The 17,034-nt window shown below is 38.2% G+C and overlaps 2 protein-coding genes and 1 long non-coding RNA gene across 3 annotated transcripts in view; 2 read left to right on the top strand and 1 right to left on the bottom strand.

Moving 5' to 3' along the window:
- Positions 1-5,594, top strand: part of LOC121906926 (RNA-binding motif, single-stranded-interacting protein 1) — an 18,881-nt gene extending 13,287 nt beyond the window's left edge. The window contains exons 5-13 of the mRNA XM_042426172.1: positions 730-887; positions 1,815-1,894; positions 2,454-2,569; positions 3,622-3,671; positions 3,780-3,867; positions 4,101-4,151; positions 4,758-4,868; positions 4,985-5,065; positions 5,161-5,594. Of these exons, the coding sequence (XP_042282106.1) occupies positions 730-887; positions 1,815-1,894; positions 2,454-2,569; positions 3,622-3,671; positions 3,780-3,867; positions 4,101-4,151; positions 4,758-4,868; positions 4,985-5,065; positions 5,161-5,232 (807 nt within the window). The 3' untranslated portion in view covers positions 5,233-5,594. The remainder of the gene's footprint in view (positions 1-729; positions 888-1,814; positions 1,895-2,453; positions 2,570-3,621; positions 3,672-3,779; positions 3,868-4,100; positions 4,152-4,757; positions 4,869-4,984; positions 5,066-5,160) is intronic.
- On the bottom strand, positions 4,159-14,715 carry LOC121906928. The gene is made up of 3 exons (XR_006098769.1): positions 14,633-14,715; positions 4,737-4,879; positions 4,159-4,583 (listed from the first exon to the last, which is right to left on the bottom strand). It is a non-coding gene; the product is annotated as an uncharacterized LOC121906928 (long non-coding RNA).
- On the top strand, positions 11,678-17,034 carry cd302 (CD302 molecule). Its single transcript, XM_042426173.1, has 6 exons — positions 11,678-11,844; positions 13,514-13,639; positions 13,735-13,845; positions 14,706-14,888; positions 15,090-15,110; positions 15,253-17,034. The coding sequence occupies exons 1-6, from the start codon at positions 11,757-11,759 to the stop codon at positions 15,453-15,455; spliced, it is 732 nt and encodes a 243-aa protein (XP_042282107.1). The 5' UTR covers positions 11,678-11,756; the 3' UTR covers positions 15,456-17,034.

The following is a 17,034-nucleotide window of genomic DNA, read 5'->3' as shown; positions in this document are numbered from 1 at the left end:
CTCGCTGCCATGTTTCTGTCTCTGCATTTTATGAGCTTTTTTTTCAGTTGTTTTTTTCTTCATTTCAACTATTTCTCTCACTCCATCCTCTCATCTCTCCTTACATCTGTGTTCAGAACTAAATCCTCTTATTGACCACCTTCCCTTTGTTTTGTTGCAGCACACGCCATGGCTCATTAACTGTCCACTAATTTTGAAATGTTGTTTTTTCTGTCAGTGTATTACTGTAGTAATCCAATCTGTACCCCTGTAGCTGACTCTGAATGTAACACAAGGCTGATGAATATTAATGGTGAGAGGCTGCTCCCCAGGGACTCGTAGCTGTGTCTTATGTTTCTGCTGATACTATTAAAATACAGAAAGAAATCAGCTGACGTGACCCTTAAGCCACCATGGGCTGCATGTAAATTTCTATTTATCACTGTTCCCTTTATTACCTAAAACTAAAAAGAGAAGGAGGAAGAAGCAGAGATAAGCAAAGACACAATAACCGAATCACTAAATTCTGTATTAAAAGTCTATTAAGTGTTTAACCACTTCCAGGGATTAATTACAGTATGTAGAATTGCAATTAAAGTTCTCTTCTCTTCCTACTACTTTGCATGCTACTGAAGCCTATTTGAATGTGACGCACAAAGGAATGTTTATGTGTTTCCAGGTGTGTTTCAAGCATTCCTTACATTGTAATTACATTACCTCTGGCTTCCTCTCTCTCTTTTCACCATACAGCAACAAGAACAAGACCCAACAAACTTGTACATCTCCAACTTGCCTCTGTCTATGGATGAGCAGGAGCTGGAGAACATGTTAAAGCACTTCGGCCAGGTCATATCCACACGCATCTTGAGGGACTCCAGTGGAGCCAGCAGAGGAGTGGGCTTTGCCAGGTCAGATGCAATTTACTGGTGTTACATATAGCATTTTAACATCAATCAATCTTAACTATGAGATATAGTGTGATGCTAGGGCTTTCCAACTGAAATGATTGGCATCCTCTTCTGGTCTCTAACTAACATTTTGCGATGAGTGCCATCGTATCAGATTTTGCAGGAAATTTGCCAGATTGCTTCCTAGCTGAAAGAGCCACCTTATACAGCAGTAAACAGGAACAGACCACTGTTCAACCAGTGAAATGGAAATGATGCCAGGGATGGTGAAGGGAGACAAGTAGCAATATCCTCTTTACAACAGTAGCCAACCAAGTCAAAGGGAAATGTGATATTAATTTTAGTAGAATGATACTAGAGGATTGAGATTGAGGCTACCATTCACACACCTATGACATTTAAAAATATTACATATAACACCTTAAAAGGATTTAAAACACAGTTAATTTTGTCTCCAAAAAAATCCCCCTGCAGAAAACAAATATCTAAAAAAAAACATAGCTATGTTGTCAATAACCAGTCAGAAAGAACAGTTCATGTGTGGACAAATAGAAACCCCTTTAAAAATAGTTTCACAATGACTGGGTGATGCTAGCTTCTGCCAGCCATACTTGCATAACCTGACGTTTGACTGAAATACCTGAAAGGCAAGGCCAGGGTCTTAAGTGACGAAACAAAAATACCCTAATGCATCATAGGAATGTTTGTGTGATGCGTTTGTGTGGCCCATACGGGCTGCACAAGTTGATTCCACAACATGTATGCACACCTCTGGTTTGCAGACTCAAACAAAAAGATCAAAATCTTTTTATCTTAAACCGTCCACCCACCCAGAAAGGAAGCACTTCTTGGAAAGCACCTGCTCACCCCCCCCCCCTCCCTCCCTGCTGATGTAGTTATGCTCTTTTATGTCTTTTATAACTTCAGGATGGAGTCAACTGAAAAATGTGATGCAGTCATTTCTCACTTCAATGGAAAGTTTATTAAGACACCAGCAGGTGTTCCAGGTAAGACATACTGTGTATTTATCTTGTATTAGCAGGTACTTACTACAAACTGCAGACATGTAAAGGAAGATGATCTTGTTTAACAGCCAAGCCTTTTAAAGGGTGTGTGAAAGAAAATAACAGGATTTGTTTTATAATGAGTACTGACTGTAATGTGCACAGTATTAATAGATAATGACGTGGTCAGTCAACTGATTCATGCCTCCAACAGGAGCCTGTGTGTCTGCTGGTAAAGAGCTCATATACACTCAGCCCTAAGTGGCAGAGCACAGACAAAGAAAAAGAGAACGAGAGAGCTGCTTTGTGTGGCCTCCACTCCCACTCTAAGCTTTTTAATTGGATTATTAGACATAAATAGTCTCTTCTGGCCTTGCCTCCTTTAGGAAGGGGAGGGGATTACAGCTCCACAGCTGCCAAATTAGATGTCTGTGTTCCCAGGCTGGCTAGTGAATGTGCACTCCCAGGATTCAGGGAGTGAATGACTGCAGAGCAAGCAGGACAACACTGTGTGTGTAGGACCAACTTCTTATTTCGTTTCTCTCTCCATTTCTCTCTTTAGTACCCCCCGAACCCTTGCTGTGCAAGTTTGCCGATGGTGGGCAGAAAAAGAGACAAAGTCAAAATAAATTTGCTCACAATGGTCGAGCCTGGGCAAGAGATGGTGACTCCAGACTGGTAAGTGGGTCCCTCCCTCCCACAGGATGACGTGAGAGGACTGAGTGGCTGATGGGAAGCACGTGGGAGGGGCTTTACTCAATATCCTCAGTTTTACTTAGAACATAGACACACAGGATAATGTAATGACCTTATGGGTTTATGATATGGACACCAGTTTTCTGTTTCTATTTAGATTCCTATGTTAACATGCGAGTGTTAACGTCATCTGACAACTCAAGAAGGTTGTATGAGTTGGTAGTGAGGGTTTAAAATATAGTGCACTGACAAAATTACATTATATCTATTAGATTTGGGTTTAATTACATTGAATAACAGACTTTGGTTGACGTGAGGCATCCATGTTTGATGATTTTCAGGCACTTCTGTATTATTAGGCACCAAGTCAGCGCTTTCAGAACAATCTGAGTTTACTAGTCATAATTACAACTTGGATGTTGACATGAACACTATTTACAAGGTGGAAACTCATTAGCAGCACAAGTAACAGAAGCCTGCACTCTGTGATTGGATATTTCTTGCATAGTTAACTTCTTGAACTTCAAAGAACCAAACATTTAATTGACATTCTTAAAAAATAAGTTTAATGCCGATTTTCACTGTAGAAGTGCTCCAACTGTGAGTGACACAACATTGTCAATGGGAAAAATAAACTGGACTTTTACTCATGGAACCAGGAGCGCCTGCAATAGCGCCTCCTACTTGTTAACGTTGTATGATAAACAACAGAGAACGTAATAAATATGACAACATGATTGAAAGCAGAAGCACTTTATAGTGGCATGATTGTTGTTCAGTGCTGAAATGACTTTAGTGCTTGATTTATAAATCCCATGTTTCCCATCTGTCACTTTGAAGTGCTCCTGCTTTTTATTAAGTTGTAATCCTTGTTGTGTTCTTTGCTGTTTATCATAAAGCAGTCGAGGACATCTCCTTTCAGGCTTGAGCACAGAAGCCACACAACCGATTTAAATAGTTTTTGTGTTGGTTAAGTGTTGGAGTAACATGCTTAAGTTTAGCTGCCAAATATATGTTTTCCTTGTACCCTCCAGGCTGGAATGACACTCACATATGACCCCAACGCAGCTGCTATGCAAAATGGGTAAGTTAGGACAACAGATTAGGTTGCACTGTTGTGGTCGGTATATTTAATTGCACCTCATTTACTTTATTTTATTTGATAACAATACACTTTATTTTGTGTGCACAGATTTTTCCCAACAGCATACAGTATTTCAAACAGGATGATTGCTCAAACGTCCATGTCTCCTTACATGTCTCCGGTGTCAACATACCAGGTTTGAATCCTTCTTCCCCATAATGTACAGTATGTGTGTTACACATAGTACCACAGCATGCATGTCTATCAGCCATTTTTTCACTAGGAATCGGAAACAGTGTTCAAGTTAAATACGTCACAAAAGGGCGCAATGACCTTTCATACTTGTCGCTGTGCTAGATACAGTACAGTTCTCTGGAAATAGCACCTGCTCAGTGTCACTGTGTTGACAGTGTGTGTGTGATGTTACAGGTGCAGAACCCATCCTGGATGCCTCATCAACCCTACATCATGCAGCACCCAGTAAGACCCATAATCTCTTCATTTTCTCTTAATCACTGTCTTCATTGTCACATGCTCTTTCACTTTTTTTTCATCAAAATTTTTCATCAAATATTTCATCAAAACAGTTCCCTCTGTGGTTGTAACAGAATTTAAACATTTTTCTGTAAACAGACAAGCACAATATGTAAGAGTATTAGTTAACACATAAGGTGACACTGATCCTTGAGGATTCACAAGTGTTTAGGAATTTTAAAACGACTGCTTCGGAGAGGCTATGTAAAGCTGTGTATTTGATGACAGATGCCGAACAGATTATAACAGATGGGTTTGAATTGAGAGAGAAGTGTCCTCTCTCTTGCTCTGAAAATGAGCCAGCATAGACGAGAAAACACTGCTAGATGCATCAGGCCAGCCAAGATGCTTATAGACAACTTGTGACTATTCCACCTTCTGCTGTGGGCATGAGATGTGAGATTAATCAGTTTCTGATTGTGCATAACTCTTGTGACATTCTGTCGTCTTTATTCTTTCTGGGGTTTTTTTACACAATAATAAGCCTTTACTGTCTATTTTGTAAGCACTGTCTGCATTCATCCCTCTCACCTGCTCACACTTTTCTTCCAGGGTACAGTGATATCGCCCTCTATGGACCCGTCTTTGTCACTGCAGCCTACATCCATGATGGCCCCGCTCGCACAGCAGATGAGTCACCTCTCCCTGAGCAGTGCAGGAACGGTGAGAGAACGCTGCAGGGGATCAGAAAAAAGTTCACACATTGTGCTTCATAAAACTGTAAAACGTGTAGATCATGAATATGCTCTCTACATGACTCTCTTCTCTTTGTTGTGCAGTTTATGGCCGCCAACACAGCTATGCAAGGAGCATATATACCCCAGTATGCACACATGCAGACAACATCTGTTCCTGTGGAGGTGAGAGCATTGACAGAAGTAGAGCCTGATGTGTGTAAAAGTACCTCATTTTCATTATTTTTGACCTCATTTCTGATTATTTTACTCTCTTCCAGGAAAATGGTGCACAGTCACAAGTGGACACATCCAGCAACCATTCCCCATACTCCTACCAACAAACCAAGTAGTGCTGAGGTAACGTTAGGACAACAGCTAAAACAATCATGTCTACAAATGCAATGGACGCTAAGGATCTTTCACTGTTTTGCACAGGTTCTGCAATCGTTTAAGTGAGACTATTTTTGGTATCATTTTCAAAAACTACAAAGAATTATCTGAGTTTATCAAATGATCTGAATTATATAAAGAAAACGTTTTGAAAAAGTTTTATTTTCATACTAGAAAACGTTTATTTTTTACCAAAGATTGCCACAGGATACAAGGAAGAATCAGTTGACTAGTTGTTCACAGTGCATGATAATAAATGTCTTTTGTTAATATTTCCAGATTTTTTTTTTTTTTTTTTTGTCTGAAGACTTTTTTTTTTCATCCAGACATTTTGAAAATGATGTTTTGTGCTTGCTGTGTGAGTGTTGCTATGGTGAAGTGTTAAGTGTTGTTTTCTTGTAAAGTGATTTCTCTTAGTGCTTTAGATTGATCTTGCTATCTGATTCAGATTTGCCTTAATAGTTTCTCTACAGTAGTTGTACAGGTCACCACAGAAACTGGCAATAAGCGAAAAGGGTTGAGAGCTGTTGCCTTGGAAATGAGCTACGTAGGACTTTTACTGAAATCTGTGTTTTTGCTTTTCCCCGCCCAAAACTAACAGAAAAGAAATTTTAGAGAAAAAAAAATATTTGAATGTAATGACTCCACATCTTAGGATTTTATTGGATGTAATTTTTATTTAGAAAGAAGACCCTACATGTTTCTGGATGTTGAAATGTGTTTCGCTGAAAGATCACCTTTTGAATCTTGCCTTTTTGATTACTTGGTATTGTAGAGTAGCTGAAATTGAACTTGGTGGGGTGGGGGAATGAGATGGGGGAAAATGTACTTTGTTTGTTGGCTGTGTTGTTGTTTCTTTGGGTGATGTTAATTGTTATTTTGATGGGGTGTGTCTTTTTCACTTTTATTTTAAAAGCAAACAGGAACACATGGACTTATGATTGTGCAAAAAAAAAAACTCATCAAAGCCTTGTAATAGAACTTAGGCAAACGTTCAGTAAGTTGAGGGGGAAATGAGATGAATATGTGTATTTTATTGTACCTCGCTCTTTGATAGGAAACAAAGTTGGCACTTTCAATTGTAGTTCACCTCACCAAAGATTGTGAGCTAGTACACTGAGGAAATAGCATCATTTGTCTCTTTAACCAGGACATAAGTGACACTGCAAACTAGATTGCAGTTTGGATAGTGTGCCTTTTTTGTACATTTACATTCAGTTTTCACAGGTATTAGTACAATATGGACACACACAAGCATGAAGGAAGGCCTGGATCCAGCATGTGCCACAGTTGAACTTCATACTTACAGAAAAAATGCAACATTATAGTTGATTTAGTTAAAAACGAAGAGAATTTTAAAACTAAGAAAGGACAGTGCTACATTAGCAACCTGATCTGATATGACATAGCACTAAAAAATTGTGGTTTTAATAAAAATGTCAGATTTTTTTTTTTTTTTTTTTTTTTTTTTTTTTTTTTTTTGATCATAGTGGATTGAAGCAGGCTTTTTGATTAGGTGTCCTCCTGTGATTCGACCTGGTGGTCAGTCAGACCAGATATCTACCTCAGAGTTTTCGTTCTCCTCTGTATTAGGTCGGGTTAGCAGGTCCAGCCCGCCCTTCCAGACCAAATGCCACGCTCAGGAGCTGGCCACATACAGCTGTTTCCTTTCAGGTTGTTTTGAATACTTTTTGATTTTCTTCAAACCTATTTTTTTATAATGTTATAATTATTGTAACCATTAGGTGGGCAGCAACACGTTTTTACTCACACATTCAGTTTCATAGTTTCAAAAAGCTGCTGCTTTTATGTCCATAGATTCCAGACGCTGATTTAAGACCAACAATGACGATAAAGAGTTGTAATGTTCACTGGATCTGTGCTCCCTTAAACAAACACGTTTGTTGCGTTGTCTTGGGTCTAGACAAACTTGCAGCAGCATTTCCTCTGTAGTTAGCTAGTGTGTGCAACAAATGTAAAGGGCCGTTGGGATTATACTTGAGATTTCTGTGTAATGCCTGAGACTGAGAAGTAATACTGTCTTGTGAGGTTTATGCTGCTAGTTGTGTCTGAACCAAGTGCCATAGTATCTGCGTCAAGAGTTGCAGAGGTGCATCAAAGAAAAAAACTGCTCATTTAAGTAACCATCATGTTGAACAGTCATTAAGTTATATGAAAAAGTTCTAATTTATGAAGTTTTTTGTACAGACAGCATGAGGAAATAAGAGATTTTCATAGAGCTATATGAAAGTTTATTGTTTTGTTTTTTAACTTGTGCCACACAATTGCCAGTGGTAACTCGTATGTACAGTTTAAGGAATCTCTCCTCTGTATTTTTTGTTTTGTAGTGTTTGTTAAAGCCAAAGACTTTTGTTTTTCAGTAGATTGTTGCCTAAGGTTTATTCTGTTCATTTCTTCAACATTTTTTAAATAAAAAATTTGAAATTTTGCAACTTTCTATCTGTTGTACGTCTAGTGTTTGTTGGCGAGAAGAGCTTCAAAAAGACCTCATCAGTACAACTGTTCTCCCATATAATTGAGTTTATTAAAACCTGCAGTGATAACTTTTTTGGTAACCTTGCAGCAGTTAATGATAAACCTATTTATTTACATAATTTGTGTTGCCCATTGGTAAAATATGTTTTGTCTCACAGTGGAAGAATACATTTTAATATATGTTGTTGTTACTGGAGCCTGGCAGCTTTAGAGGGCTGAAATCCAAGCACTGTCTCTCACTTTGTCTCTCACTTTCAGTGGCTCTTTAATAAGATATTTGGCTATATCAGATTTTGGAAATATGTATGTGTTAATTAATTACCTTTGAGACACTACAAAAATTATGTCTTCCTCAGTTTATCTTTACAAAACATGACGATTGCCAAAAGCAACATAGATGCCATAAGAGGGTATGGAAAGGTATGTCACAACACATTACATTTTAAGAGGAGCTCATCTTTTGGCTCTGCCTTTTGTCTTTATTATTTTGAAATACAGATACAGTTCTCTATCGTCTGAGGTTCAAATAACGGAAGTAGAACAGAAACATCTGTTAAGTTCCCCAATCAGCACAGCAGCTGACAAAGGTCACTTTGCTGTCAGTTTTCTCCCAGATAGCATACTCCATTAATGTGACAGTGATCATCTCTTGCCTTGCACACACTGTACATTTACAAGACCTTCAAATATCCACTCAGTGAATTAATTAGATATTACTATCTCTTGCAGATGGCTGGAAACATTTTGCCATACACTTAAAAGTTACCATTGATGATGTGATGCTCTAAAATGTGATGTCTCTTTACTGTTCATCACAAAAGAATCAAATATATGACAAGATATTCTGTGTACACTAAACATATCCCATATTACATTCCTATCAGACCATTACAGTCCTTTATTCCATCAGTTATAATAACTGAACTTTAGTTCAGCCTTGTGTCACTACTGGTAAAGGAAATGTATTATGCAACCATATTCCTCAGAGCAAAATCTTGGGCTAGTTGTACTGTCGTTCTGTTGAGATGGACAAACAATATTCATGAGTTGCTATGCATTCAACCCAGAAGGTGAGGACCTAGTAAGGACTATCAACACTGTCACATGGTATTGTGAACAACATGCATGGCCTGGACATGGTGAGTTATGGGTATCAGGAGGCGAGGCTTAGGGTGGGTGGATGGGGGCCACTCTAGTAGCTTGGATGTGGCAGTCTGTGAGCAGGCCTTGCCACGGCAGATGGGTCCCCACGGTATCCTGCAGGGTGTTGTGCCACCCTACGGGAAGCCACCAGCTCCAGACGAGGAGCAAAACTCAAGCTCCAGCTGTCTGTGTTTGTGCCACCTGCGCCTACAAGCAATGGAGTTGAAACCCCCTCTTTCCCCCCGGACAACAACCATTCTGCCCCTGAGGTTCTCTGATGTCCCCTCCCTCGCCTGCTCAGGCAGGAAGCATATAACTTGAGTGCAACTTAGCAAGAGGGAATGTTTTCCTAAACACTGATGCCCTATAAAGTAACTGTTGAACATATTGATTGTGATTAGTCTTATTAAAGCACTATTTATTGTATTTATTGTTATTAATGACCGGGAGTGGATACAACAAGATAAACATGTACACTGAAATGATTGCACTACCCCTGCAATAATTACAACTTTTGGAAATCTTACAATTTATTCTTTGTGGAGACTATGTTATAGCTGTCGATAAAACTCTGTGGTACTTTTTGATGTTTTAGTTTCTGGTGGCATTGCACTGGATTGCACTATATTGTTAGGGATTTCTGTTGTTTTTGTCACCCAGCGTACAGAATAATAGAAACACTTCACAATATAATGCAATACAGCGCAATGTTATAGTCATATAGTTAGGAGTGCCACAAACAATTATTGATTACATGATTAATCAATAAATCATAGTGAAATACGTCCACCACAAGTTCTCAGAGCACAATTTGAAGTGAAATGTTTCATAATAAAGCACATGCATGCACATATTTAACAGCAGCAGCAGGAAACAAGCAATGTTGTCTCCATCAATAGAAGTTTAACAAGCTCACAAAGAACATCTGAGTGTATTTGTTTAAAAAGTATCTATTCTGAGTTGAGGGAACAGTTTATGAAACAATTTAAATCCAGAAACTTTATTGAGTCTTGTGAACATATTGCAAACAGCGCCATCTAGAGGTTTCCTGTGTTCAAAACCTGTCTCAAGGGCTACATTTCCTGTTTCCATACTAGTATGACAGCTGAAACATACAGTGGTTGCCTACACTTTTAATATCTTCAAAATTGATAAATAATGGGGGGAAAGATGGAGGAAAATGCACCCCAGGGCAAATCCCCATGTAACTCAGCCTGTGCCCAACAAATGTGAATACAGTTGATGTCTCTGTGTTGCCTATATTTAGTAAAAGCCTTTATTTGTTCTTTCTATTCTTCTGTGTTGGAATTCTGCACATTATCAGATTTTGAAGGTAACTTGATCTAATTTTTCGTTATCGGTTTTTAAGGATCTGTGTGTTTTAACAAAGACAAACACAGAAAAACATTTTGGTCATCCAGTGAGGAGATTCATGTGAGGAACCATTCATTAGTTTGGAGCAAACTAACCCCTTATCTTTCAGTACAGTCTGATGCTTGTTGATGTGTAAAACATTAATAAAAGACACAATTACCAAGATCTCTGGAAAAACTAGGACATTACATCATGTTTTAATTAAAGAATGTAAAATCAACTCAAAATACTACTAGCTTATTTGCTGTTAGCAAAACCTAATCTAACTAAAATTAGCAATCAGATAAAAAAATACGATTAATGAATAATATTACTACAGTCTACAATAATTTAGTTGACCTGTCTACAACATGTAGATTTGTTGACAAAATTCAAAAACTGTTATTTTGCTTTGTTTAAGGCTAAACCCTTTAAAGCTAAACATCATTAAAATGCCAATTTAAATGAGCAGTGTCTAAGATTTAGTGGCATCTAGGGGATCAGACTTGGCAGAAATGGAATATAATATTCATGAGTATGTTTTAATTAGTGTATAATCACCTGAAAATAAGAATAATTTTGTTTTCATTACCTTAGAATACATATGGAGCGGGTCCTCTTCCACGGAGCCCACCATGTTACACTGCCATGTTTCTACAGCAGCCCAGAATGGACAAACCAAACACTGGCTCTAGAGAGGGCCTTTTGCGTTTGTGGTGAGTGCTCCAAGCGTGTAGGAGAAACTGTAGGTTCTCCTTCACGCTTTAAGGGGAGGGCTATTCAGTTGGTTGCAATGTGCAACCTCACCACTAGATGTCTCTAAATCTTACACACTGGTCCTTTAAATAAACATGGCCTTTATAAAAAGATGTTATTTTACTCAATGTAAGAGAGAAATCAATACAGGGCAAATGCTCTTGATGAGATGCATTATGTTAATTACAAAGTCTGTTGATACCTAAAATTAAAAGTTAGTAGAGGGGACATCTTACCACAGACAGCATCTTACCCCACTACTGGGGCAAGATGCCCCTTTAGATTTTGTTGTTGTTGTTGTTGCTGTTTTGTGTTTGTTTTGTCTTTGTTTGTATTTTTGTTTTGTTTTGTTTTGCTTTGGATTTTTTGTTTTTGTTTTTGTTTTTGTTTTTTTGTTTTTGTATTGTTTTATGAGTGTATAAACCACAAACTGTACTGGCTTATGTATAATGATACTGTACACTGAAATCACATTTAAACGCCTTATGTCTTTTCAGTAAATCAACAATGTTCTTAAGGGGGCGTCTTCTCCGATCGTTTTTTAAACATTTTAAATAATATATTGTGTATTGTACTGAAGTGACGTCCAGGCAGTCTAATCAACATGTAGTTCTAAGTGTGTTAAGTGCTGAGGCCATGTTTGTCCGGTGGGTGGGGTCTGACTCACGTTGTTGCTGACAGTCGAGTGAGCAGGTCATAAACTAGTTTGGTGCAAGAACAGTTTGTGTCCGCTGTCATGGAGTCGCAGGGGAAAAAGCACCTTTCCCGATCATTGTTTTGTGTGTTTGTGTTGTGTACGCAGCTTCAGCCGAGTTTGACGGGAGGTAAGTGTTAAGAAATCCGAGTCTTCGCTCTAAGCTGAATCAACGTAATGTTTTTGCTGGCATGGTTTTATTGTACTGTCGTTGATTGCAGCGCTGCGTAGGCCTGTGACTATTATCTGCGCTCTTTCTGTACAGGGTTTCATTAGATAAGCCGTGACTAAGTTTTGACTACAGGTATCACTGTAAAGTCCCTAAATGTCGACACACAGGGCATAACTTAACTAGCCACTAAGAACGTGTACTCAAGTAGCGTACTTAGGTATAATTTTGAGGTACTTGTACTTTACTTGAGTATTTCCGTGTTATGCTACTTTATACTTTATACTATTTGACAGCTTTACTTACTTTTCAGAAGAAGATTTGACACAATGGATAATATAACAAGCTTTTAAAATACAAGACATTGTTAAAGATGAAACCAGTGGTTTCCAACCTTTTTGGCTTTTGACATCTTACAAAAAGCAGTGTGTAGTCGGGATCACATTTCAGATTTCTATGAATGGTGTTAACAGCTTCACCAAATAGTGATTTTTCCATCTAAACTTCCCACATGGTTTCATTCCAATAAATGTTCAAATGATCCAATATTTCACCAAAAATCAAAGGTTAGAGAAAAATTCCAAAAAACTGAAAACAGATTTGTGTATCTGAACTTTGTTTTTTCTTCTTTCCTCTCCCATTAATCAGCTCACAACTCCTAAGATTTATCTAGTGACCCCTTGGAGGGGCCTGACCCCTAGGTTGGGAACCACTGGACTAAACTAGCTGACTTCAGTAGTTCAAACTAGCCCCACCTTCAACAGCTACAACAGTAACATGCTGCTTACTCACTGATGCTCACTAATAATGTCATATATAATAATATATCAGTCAGAAGGACCAAACCACTACTATTACTGCAATACTTTAACTATGTTTTGCTGCTAATACTTATGTACTTTTACCGAAGTAGGATTTTTCATGCAGGACTTTTACTTGTAAAGGAGTATTTTTACATTGCTGTATTGATACTTTTACTTAAGGAAAAAACTAACTTAACTAATAAAAAGTTGAGTGTCTGCCTATTTGATGAAATTGTAGGCTATTTAGTAAAAACAGAAGGTAGCTACAGATTAAAAATATGTCTCTTTGTGGTAAAGTTTAGAAACACAAACTGTTTCACAAGCGAGACCTCTCAGATAAACTGTAGCAGCATTTGTCAGCTGTAAAAGCAGTCTGACAGTTATCTTTACAGCCATAAGCAAGCTCCAAAGAGGGAAAACTATTTAATACCAAATAGCAGGTGCAGCGGTCTAAAAGCCACAAGAGAAACAGTGTACAATATCATGACAGCATTTGCCAAACAGACACCAGTAAAGAGGAACAGCGGTCACAAGTTGAACCTAACCAACAAAATAGTTTATTTAGTTTATTTATAAAGTCTATTGGGGGGTTGATAAATGGTGTTAATTGGCATCCAACCAAACATAAAGTCAAATATGTCGCAACATTTTAATGTGGTTATTTGGTTATGTAAGTTTGTTTAGTTAGTCATCTTTCATGAAGTGTTTTGTCAGTTTCTCCCTGTAGCTTGTAAACTGGCCGACACAAATGTGCACAGCTAGAAGAAATTTTGATATTTCAGGTGTCAAATCTTTCTATTGATGCTCACGTTTTTGACTTTCCTCAGACTGTCCTGGAGATGGACGCACCTGGGTGCCTTTCAGAGACAGATGTTACCACTTTGTCCACGGAGACGAAGACAAAATCAAAAGCTACACTTTTGAAAGAGCAAAAACTCTCTGCCAAGGCTTTGGTACATGAAACATTTTATTATCACATATTTTGCTACTATTAAAAATAGACTGTATTTTCAATGTGTGAGTGATTCCGCTGTTATCCTTTTTCTAGAGCTTTTGACCATCCAGAGCGCTGAGGAGAATGACTTTGTCATTAAATATAGCCCAAAGGTGTGGAAAGGCAGTGTCAATGTGTGGCTGGGAATGTATTATGACACAAACAGTGAGTACCATGTGACCGATGGCCTATGAGAAGATGCAGGCTGACTTCCATAATATCAAATCTAATTCTCAAAAAATTGGAAAAACATAACTTTATTACAATTATTTGGAGGTAACTAGAAGGAAAATGTACAGTGAACCTTGCAGGGTTTTTTGGTTTTGGGTTAGATGTTTGTAATAATTAGGAAATACTGTGTTAAAAGTCCATTGATTGTTTTGTGCAACAGTTTGACAAAAAACATCTTGACTCAAGGTCCACTTATCTCTATTTTTCTGTGTAACTTTAGGACTGCTTGTGTATGTTGGCTTAAAAGTTGTGCCAGAGTTAAGATTTTCTCTATTCTACTTTCTAAAAATAGATTTACACTGCTGTCTGTGGTTTGCTTATTTCTGTATTTTCCTGAACAACATGTTTGACTAAAATAATCTGAAGAGCTGTCTGTTAGCTTGTCCTTTGTTTTCTACCAGTGCCTGCTACTTTTAAAAGCTTGTATGACAACACTGACTCCTCCTTCTCTCTATAAATTCTGCCACAATTTCAGGAAATCCTGTTTTTAAGCAATCATGCTTCCAGTAGGGGAAGCTGCATTAAACTAACAGACAGAACAGACACATTAAATCACATTTAAATTAGGGGAAATTCACATCTGTTATTTCTTTCAACGATATTATTTTGCGCTGTAGCACAGTTCGGTGCAGTTTTTGAGAATGTGATACAAAAGGCAAAGCAAAAAGGAACGCCATAATAATAATAATAATTCCACCATCATGTGGCTCACTGACTTTACCTGTGATAGGAGGCTGGTATTCTCGCTGCCTGTTGTGTCTCACGCTGGAGCGCTGATTGCTCTGTCTTGTCAGGTGATGACATGAAGTGGTACAGTGAAGACCCTGTGAAGTTCACCAACTGGGAAGACAGCTATTCTCCATCAGACCTTGCGCCCATAGATAGGTGTGTGGCTCTGCATAGTGACACAGGAAAGTGGGAAAATGTCAGCTGCATGGATGATGTGGAGAATGGAGTGGTCTGTGAGACAGCTCAGGGTAAGACTTTTTTCAATACAACACATAAAGTCTATCTTTAAGGGCTGTTGATTTGCTAAATTAAGCTCCCAGAAGTTATTAAAAAAGAAAGATCCATGAGTATTTACAGTAGCAAGATTCTTGTTAATGTGACATATGAAGAAATGTGGGTGGAATTGTTTTTCCCTCACTTGCTTCACAATGTGTTATTTTGCTTTTCAGACGCAGAGGAAGCCAAGCAAAGTAAGTCAACCTTTTTTGTTGGTGTTGTTTTTTTACTTATTCCTCTATGCTTGTGATTACTTATTCTTCTATGAGCTTGTGTTTACTACTTATTCTTCTATAAGCTTGTGAACTTCCTTGCATTGTTAATTGTCCTCCTCAGAACCTAGTGCGCTGCTGTCGGCCCTGGTCATTCTCAGCGTGGTAGCTATCATGGGAGTCTCAGTGGTTATTTGGTTCCTGCACCAGAAGCATAATCTGGGCTCTACTATCTTCACGGCGTTCGAGTACCACCCTCCGTTCAGAGTCCTGGACACAGACCGGTCCTGCCTGGTGGAGGCTGAGGAGACGGACAGCGTGCCGTAGGAAACTATAGTCTGTGCTCTCTTCACTAGGTGGATTCCACTCTTAAAACAGTTACTGAAGCAGTTTTGGGTTAGCACAATGTCGATGACTCAGAATAATGTAGTGTGATTGAGAAAAAACTGACGCCAATACTAACCACTCACTGTGGCACATCCTAAAACATCTCACCATTTCTGCTTTTTTGTCATCTGCACTAACAAAGAGTCATCTGTGTATATATATCAATTGAATTTAGCTATAGTCTGGTGTACATGTCATCTGTGATTGGATGTACAGTAACATCAGGCTATTTATCAGGCACTACACATTGCTTGGATAACATTTCAGATCATTGTTTCTCTCTCATATTGAAAGTAACTCATTATTTCTTGTTGAAAGAGGGAGAACTGAAGAGCAAAGCATTCATACTTTTGGTGAGCGGACAGAAATGTTCTGTTTAGTATCGTATTCCCATAAAGTTGGGGAATAGAGGGAGATTATACAAGGAATGGTCCAAATCAGTGTAGCAGAGCCTGCTGACTTTTTGTCCCTAGTATGGCTCAAGCTCTAAAACCACTGGATTGGTTGGATTTCTTTTTTGTTACACCCTCCCCGCCTGGTAAATGCTCACGTCTCTTCTACTCCATCAACTTGTGACACACATTTTCTGTTCTAAATTTGAGACAACCCTGTCAGGATCACAAGGGTTATTGCCTCAGACTTTATACAGCTCCCCCCAGAGCCACAGAGGACAAAATACATCCATTTTCACAGGCTAAGTAGTACTTCTCATGATGAGTAAATGGACATGCATAAAATAGTCCCTAAGTAGTATTCATAGAAACAGGAATTCTCAATCACATACTATGAAGGCCACATGTTATCTTAATCAGGCCAAAAGCTGAGTGAGACTATTGTATGAGCAGTTGCTTGATTACTTCATGTATGTTAATGTTGCCATTGAAGTGTTGTTGCGCAGTCCATTAAGCAGATTCTTTTCCAAGTAAAAAATCAATTGAAATGGAAAACCGTCCTAAAGCAGACACCCTGACCAGTTTCCCTGCATTCTGTCCTGGGCTAATGTTTGTTTTGGTTTTTTTTACCAACTTTTTGGCTGGTAAAAAGTACACAATCCCCTCTCTCTTGTGACTAGATGTGTGCCTAACTGAAAAGGAAAAAAAAAAAAAGAAAGAAAAATGACGCAATAATCAACCTTCAATCTTCTGCACTGGTTAACTGGTCAAATGATACAGTACAATATGTATTTTAAATGTTTTTTTTGCTGCCCTATGAAATACAATCTTGGCATTATCATTGCTACATTTTTATGGTGTTTGTCATGATTTTGATGTCGGAAATAAACTATCTACTACTACTACTTTTGACATTTAAGACAATCAAGATTTGGCTATCTTATCTCATGGGTATATTGCAGAATGATGGTAAAGACACTATTACATTGTGTAAAATACCCCTCTTAATATGTAATACAGTGTTTTGCATTTTCAGTTTGTATGAATGCTTTTGTGCAATATTTGACAATAATTTGGCAGAATCTGAGCCTTTGTGTGTTTTTCGTAATAAAGAATGTTTTACCATA

This window comes from Thunnus maccoyii, chromosome 11 (genome assembly GCF_910596095.1).
Source record: "Thunnus maccoyii chromosome 11, fThuMac1.1, whole genome shotgun sequence".
Lineage (NCBI taxonomy): Eukaryota > Metazoa > Chordata > Actinopteri > Scombriformes > Scombridae > Thunnus > Thunnus maccoyii.
This window is presented reverse-complemented; position numbering and strand designations above follow the sequence as displayed.

What these genes read in the sequence shown, in the direction of transcription:
- cd302 (XM_042426173.1), top strand. Translation starts at nt 11,757, where the DNA reads ATGGAGTCGCAGGGGAAAAAGCACCTTTCCCGATCATTGTTTTGTGTG. An exon ending in AACTCTCTGCCAAGGCTTTG is followed by an intron (nt 13,640 to 13,734) that starts GTACATGAAACA and finishes TCCTTTTTCTAG; the next exon opens with AGCTTTTGACCATCCAGAGC. An exon ending in GGTCTGTGAGACAGCTCAGG is followed by an intron (nt 14,889 to 15,089) that starts GTAAGACTTTTT and finishes TTTGCTTTTCAG; the next exon opens with ACGCAGAGGAAGCCAAGCAA.